The sequence below is a fragment of the Procambarus clarkii genome, chromosome 1, assembly GCF_040958095.1.
Source record: "Procambarus clarkii isolate CNS0578487 chromosome 1, FALCON_Pclarkii_2.0, whole genome shotgun sequence".
In the NCBI taxonomy this organism is placed as follows: domain Eukaryota; kingdom Metazoa; phylum Arthropoda; class Malacostraca; order Decapoda; family Cambaridae; genus Procambarus; species Procambarus clarkii.
In genome coordinates, this window is record NC_091150.1 from 27,831,549 (window position 1) to 27,837,996 (window position 6,448).

Genomic DNA, 6,448 nt, shown 5'->3' on the forward strand with positions numbered 1-6,448 from the left:
GTGGTGGGTGGTGTTTGTTGTGTGTGGTGAGTGGTGTTTGTTGTGTGTGGTGAGTGGTGTTTGTTGTGTGTGGTGAGTGGTGTTTGTTGTGTGTGGTGAGTGGTGTTGTGTGGTGAGTGGTGTTGTGTGGTGAGTGGTGTTTGTTGTGTGTGGTGGGTGGTGTTGTGTGTGGGGAGTGGTGTGTGTGGTGGGTGGTGTTTGTGTGTGGTGTGTGTGGTGGGTAGTGTTTGGTGTGTGTGGTGTGTGTGGTGAGTGGTGTTTGTTGTGTGTGGTGAGTGGTGTTTGTTGTGTGTGGTGAGTGGTGTTTGTTGTGTGTGGTGAGTGGTGTTTGTTGTGTGTGGTGAGTGGTGTTTGTTGTGTGTGGTGGGTGGTGTTTGTTGTGTGTGGTGTTTGTTGTGTGTGGTGGGTGGTGTTTGTTGTGTGTGGTGGGTGGTGTTTGTTGTGTGTGGTGGGTGGTGTTTGTTGTGTGTGGTGGGTGGTGTTTGTTGTGTGTGGTGGGTGGTGTTTGTTGTGTGTGGTGGGTGGTGTTTGTTGTGTGTGGTGGGTGGTGTTTGTTGTGTGTGGTGTTTGTTGTGTGTGGTGGGTGGTGTTTGTTGTGTGTAGTGGGTGGTGTTTGTTGTGTGTGGTGGGTGGTGTTTGTTGTGTGTGGTGGGTGGTGTTTGTTGTGTGTGGTGGGTGGTGTTTGTTGTGTGTGGTGTTTGTTGTGTGTGGTGGGTGGTGTTTGTTGTGTGTAGTGGGTGGTGTTTGTTGTGTGTGGTGGGTGGTGTTTGTTGTGTGTGGTGGGTGGTGTTTGTTGTGTGTGGTGGGTGGTGTTTGTTGTGTGTGGTGGGTGGTGTTTGTTGTGTGTGGTGGGTGGTGTTTGTTGTGTGTGGTGAGTGGTGTTTGTTGTGTGTGGTGAGTGGTGTTTGTTGTGTGTGGTGGGTGGTGTTTGTTGTGTGTGGTGGGTGGTGTTTGTTGTGTGTGGTGTTTGTTGTGTGTGGTGAGTGGTGAGTGGTGTTTGTTGTGTGTGGTGAGTGGTGTTTGTTGTGTGTGGTGAGTGGTGTTTGTGTGTGGTGAGTGGTGTTTGTTTTGTGTGGTGAGTGGTGTTTGTTGTGTGTGGTGAGTGGTGTTTGTTGTGTGTGGTGAGTGGTGTTTGTTGTGTGTGGTGAGTGGTGTTTGTTGTGTGTGGTGAGTGGTGTTTGTTGTGTGTGGTGGGTGGTGTTTGTGGTGGGTGGTGTTTGTTGTGTGTGGTGTTTGTTGTGTGTGGTGTTTGTGTGTGGTGAGTGGTGTTTGTTGTGTGTGGTGAGTGGTGTTTGTTGTGTGTGGTGGGTGGTGTTTGTTGTGTGTGGTGGGTGGTGTTTTTTGTGTGGTGAGTGGTGTTTGTTGTGTGTGGTGTTCGTTGTGTGTGGTGTTTGTTGTGTGTGGTGTTTGTTGTGTGTGGTGTTTGTTGTGTGTGGTGGGTGGTGTTTGTTGTGTGTGGTGGGTGGTGTTTGTTGTGTGTGGTGAGTGGTGTTTGTTGTGTGTGGTGGGTGGTGTTTGTTGTGTGTGGTGAGTGGTGTTTGTTGTGTGTGGTGGGTGGTGTTTGTTGTGTGTGGTGAGTGGTGTTTGTTGTGTGTGGTGAGTGGTGTTTGTTGTGTGTGGTGGGTTGTGTTTGTTGTGTGTGGTGGGTGGTGTTTGTTGTGTGTGGTGAGTGGTGTTGTGTGTGGTGGGTGGTGTTTGTTGTGTGTGGTGGGTGGTGTTTGTTGTGTGTGGTGAGTGGTGTTTGTTGTGTGCGGTGAGTGGTGTTTGTTGTGTGTGGTGAGTGGTGTTTGTTGTGTGTGGTGAGTGGTGTTTGTTGTGTGGTTAGTGGTGTTTGTTGTGTGTGGTGAGTGGTGTTTGTTGTGTGTGGTGGGTGGTGTTTGTTGTGTGTGGTGGCTGGTGTTTGTTGTGTGGTGAGTGGTGTTTGTTGTGTGTGGTGGGTTGTGTTTGTTGTGTGGTGGGTGGTGTTTGTTGTGTGTGGTGGGTGGTGTTTGTTGTGTGTGGTGGGTGGTGTTTGTTGTGTGTGGTTAGTGGTGTTTGTTGTGTGTGGTGAGTGGTGTTTGTTGTGTGTGGTGAGTGGTGTTTGTTGTGTGGTGGGTGGTGTTTGTTGTGTGTGGTTAGTGGTGTTTGTTGTGTGTGGTGAGTGGTGTTTGTTGTGTGTGGTGAGTGGTGTTTGTTGTGTGTTATGGGTGGTGTTTGTTGTGTGTGGTGAGTGGTGTTTGTTGTGTGTGGTGGGTGATGTTTGTTGTGTGGTGAGTGGTGTTTGCTGTGTTTGGTGAGTGGTGTTTGTTGTGTGTGGTGTTTGTTGTGTGTGGTGTTTGTTGTGTGTGGTGTTTGTTGTGTGTGGTGTTGTGTGTGGTGAGTGGTGTTTGTTGTGTGTGGTGAGTGTTGTTGTGTGTGGTGAGTGGTGTTTGTTGTGTGTGGTGAGTGGTGTTTGTTGCGTGTGGTGGGTAGTGTTTGTTGTGTGTGGTGAGTGGTGTTTGTGTGTGGTGAGTGGTGTTTGTTGTGTGTGGTGAGTGGTGTTTGTTGTGTGTGGTGAGTGGTGTTTGTTGTGTGTGGTGAGTGATGTTTGTTGTGTGTGGTGAGTGGTGTTTGTTGTGTGTGGTGAGTGGTGTTTGTTGTGTGTGGTGAGTGGTGTTTGTGTGTAGTGAGTGGTGTTTGTTGTGTGTAGTGTTTGTTGTGAGTGGTGTTTGTTGTGTGTAGTGTTTGTTGTGTGTGGTGTTTGTTGTGTGTGGTGTTTGTGTGTGGTGTTGTGTGTGGTTAGTGGTGTTTGTTGTGTGTGGTGAGTGGTGTTTGTTGTGTGTGGTGTTTGTTGTGTGTGGTGAGTGGTGTTTGTTGTGTGTGGTGTTTGTTGTGTGTAGTGGGTGGTGTTTGTTGTGTGTGGTGAGTGGTGTTTGTTGTGTGTGGTGGGTGGTGTTTGTTGTGTGTGGTGAGTGGTGTTTGTTGTTTGTGGTGGGTGGTGTTTGTTGTGTGTGGTGAGTGGTGTTTGTTGTGTGTGGTGTTTGTTGTGTGTGGTGGGTGGTGTTTGTTGTGTGTGGTGAGTGGTGTTTGTTGTGTGTGGTGGGTGGTGTTTGTTGTGTGTGGTGAGTGGTGTTTGTTGTGTGTGGTGGGTGGTGTTTGTTGTGTGTGGTGGGTGGTGTTTGTTGTGTGTGGTGGGTGGTGTTTGTTGTGTGTGGTGAGTGGTGTTTGTTGTGTGTGGTGAGTGGTGTTTGTTGTGAGTGGTGGGTGGTGTTTGTTGTGTGTGGTGAGTGGTGTTTGTTGTGTGTGGTGAGTGGTGTTTGTTGTGTGTGGTGAGTGGTGTTTGTTGTGTGTGGTGGGTGGTGTTTGTTGTGTGTGGTGGGTGGTGTTTGTTGTGTGTGGTGGGTGGTGTTTGTTGTGTGTGGTGAGTGGTGTTTGTTGCGTGTGGTGGGTAGTGTTTGTTGCGTGTGGTGAGTGGTGTTTGTTGTGTGTGGTGAGTGGTGTTTGTTGTGTGTGGTGAGTGGTGTTTGTTGTGTGTGGTGAGTGGTGTTTGTTGTGTGTGGTGAGTGGTGTTTGTTGTGTGTGGTGAGTGATGTTTGTTGTGTGTGGTGAGTGGTGTTTGTGTGTAGTGAGTGGTGTTTGTTGTGTGTAGTGTTTGTTGTGTGTGGTGTTTGTTGTGTGTGGTGAGTGGTGTTTGTTGTGTGTGGTGTTGTGTGTGGTGAGTGGTGTTTGTTGTGTGTGGTGGGTGGTGTTTGTTGTGTGTGGTGAGTGGTGTTTGTTGTGTGTGGTGGGTGGTGTTTGTTGTGTGTGGTGAGTGGTGTTTGTTGTGTTTGGTGTTGTGTGTGGTGAGTGGTGTTTGTTGTGTGTGGTGGGTGGTGTTTGTTGTGTGTGGTGAGTGGTGTTTGTTGTGTGTGGTGAGTGGTGTTTGTTGTGTGTGGTGAGTGGTGTTTGTTGTGTGTGGTGGGTGGTGTTTGTTGTGTGTGGTGAGTGGTGTTTGTTGTGTGTGGTGAGTGGTGTTTGTTGTGTGTGGTGAGTGGTATTTGTTGTGTGTGGTGAGTGGTGTTGTGTGTGGTGAGTGGTGTTTGTTGTGTGGTGAGTGGTGTTTGTTGTGTGTGGTGTTGTGTGTGGTGAGTGGTGTTTGTTGTGTGTGGTGTTGTGTGTGGTGAGTGGTGTTTGTTGTGTGTGGTGGGTGGTGTTGCTCACTACTTTCCCTCTCGTTAATCAATGCATTCCATCTGGTAATGCTTTCTTCTCGTTAATCAATGATTTCCTCCCGTTAATTCTTCCATTCCGTTAATCAGCCTCCTTTCCGTTGATCTACACTTCCATCCCGTTAGTCAATGTTTCCCCCCCGTTAATCAAAGTTTCCCTTCCGTTAAGCAATGCTTCCTTTACGTTAACGCTTCCCTCCCGTTAATCATTAACTCCATCCCATAAATCAACGCTTCGCTCACCCCGACAACCACAACTAATTGCCTCGTTAATGACCGGAAGTTGGGATTGTTATTTAAATGGGGCTTATGAGCTTTGTAGTGTTCGGTCTCGTGCCCCTGGTACCGGCCTCGGCCTCGTGCCCCCGGCACTGGCCTCGGCCTCGTGCCCCCGGCACTGGCCTCGGCCTCGTGCCCCCGGCACTGGCCTCGGCCTCGTGCCCCCGGCACTGGCCTCGGCCTCGTGCCCCCGGCACTGGCCTCGGTCTCGTGCCACCGGCACTGGCCTCGGTCTCGTGCCACCGGCACCGACCTCGGCCTCGTGCCACCGGCACCGACCTCGGCCTCGTGCCCCCGGTACCGACCTCGGCCTCGTGCCCCCGGCACCGACCTCGGCCTCGTGCCCCCGGCACCGACCTCGGCCTCGTGCCCCCGGCACCGACCTCGGCCTCGTGCCCCCGGCACCGACCTCGGCCTCGTGCCCCCGGCACCGACCTCGGCCTCGTGCCCCCGGCACCGACCTCGGCCTCGTGCCCCCGGCACCGACCTCGGCCTCGTGCCCCCGGCACCGACCTCGGCCTCGTGCCCCCGGCACCGACCTCGGCCTCGTGCCCCCGGCACCGACCTCGGCCTCGTGCCCCCGGCACCGACCTCGGCCTCGTGCCCCCGGCACCGACGTCGGCCTCGTGCCCCCGGCACCGACCTCGGCCTCGTGCCCCCGGCACCGACCTCGGCCTCGTGCCCCCGGCACCGACCTCGGCCTCGTGCCCCCGGCACCGACCTCGGCCTCGTGCCCCCGGCACCGACCTCGGCCTCGTGCCCCCGGCACCGACCTCGGCCTCGTGCCCCCGGCACCGACCTCGGCCTCGTGCCCCCGGCACCGACCTCGGCCTCGTGCCCCCGGCACCGACCTCGGCCTCGTGCCCCCGGCACCGACCTCGGCCTCGTGCCCCCGGCACCGACCTCGGCCTCGTGCCCCCGGCACCGACCTCGGCCTCGTGCCCCCCTGACCTCGTGCCCCCCTGACCTCGTGCCCCCCTGACCTCGTGCCCCCCTGACCTCGTGCCCCCCTGACCTCGTGCCCCCCTGACCTCGTGCCCCCCTGACCTCGTGCCCCCCTGACCTCGTGCCCCCCTGACCTCGCGCCCCCCTGACCTCGCGCCCCCCTGACCTCGCGCCCCCCTGACCTCGCGCCCCCCTGACCTCGCGCCCCCCTGACCTCGCGCCCCCCTGACCTCGTGCCCCCCTGACCTCGTGCCCCCCTGACCTCGTGCCCCCCTGACCTCGTGCCCCCCTGACCTCGTGCCCCCCTGACCTCGTGCCCCCCTGACCTCGTGCTCCCCTGACCTCGTGCCCCCCTGACCTCGCGCCCCCCAGACCTCGCGCCCCCCTGACCTCGTGCCCCCCTGACCTCGTACCCCCCTGACCTCGTGCCCCCCTGACCTCGTACCCCCCAGACCTCGTACCCCCTGACCTCGTGCCCCCCTGACCTCGTACCCCCCAGACCTCGTACCCCCCAGACCTCGTACCCCCCTGACCTCGTGCTCCCCAGACCTCGTACCCCCCTGACCTCGTGCCCCCCTGACCTCGTACCCCCCTGACCTCGTGCCCCCCTGACCTCGTACCCCCCAGACCTCGTACCCCCCTGACCTCGTACCCCCCTGACCTCGTACCCCCCTGACCTCGTGTCCCCCAGACCTCGTGCCCCCCTGACCTCGTACCCTGGCCTCGTACCTCCCGGAGAGAACGTGTGCTTCATATAAAGGTTTTGCAACCGCTGCTGTCGAGATGTGAGAGGCCCCTTGGGGGCTCCAAGTGTCTTGGAACAAGAGTGGAAGTGCAGGCTCAACACGTGGCTCTTCCTGACCATTGAAGATCCGGATATCTTCCCCAAGATAGCCAATTCGTCAGTGAATTCCTGTAGAGCCTTTAATCGCTCATCTGCATTCCTGGCCCGAGTGTGCAATTGCATTCCATTTATGGATGATTATTGCTTGTGTTGTCTCGGCCGCAAATGTAGCTTGCTGTACCCTACCCCCAGGTCGGGGAGGTACTGTTGCAGG

At 55.8% G+C, this 6,448-nt stretch overlaps 1 protein-coding gene across 1 annotated transcript; it reads left to right on the plus strand.

The window, feature by feature from the left end:
• The first annotated feature begins 4,466 nt into the window (after positions 1-4,466).
• LOC123754782 (keratinocyte proline-rich protein-like) lies at positions 4,467-5,411 on the plus strand. Its single transcript, XM_045737177.2, has one exon. It carries the CDS (start codon positions 4,467-4,469, stop codon positions 5,409-5,411), a length of 945 nt encoding a protein of 314 aa, XP_045593133.2.
• Positions 5,412-6,448: the final 1,037 nt, after the last annotated feature.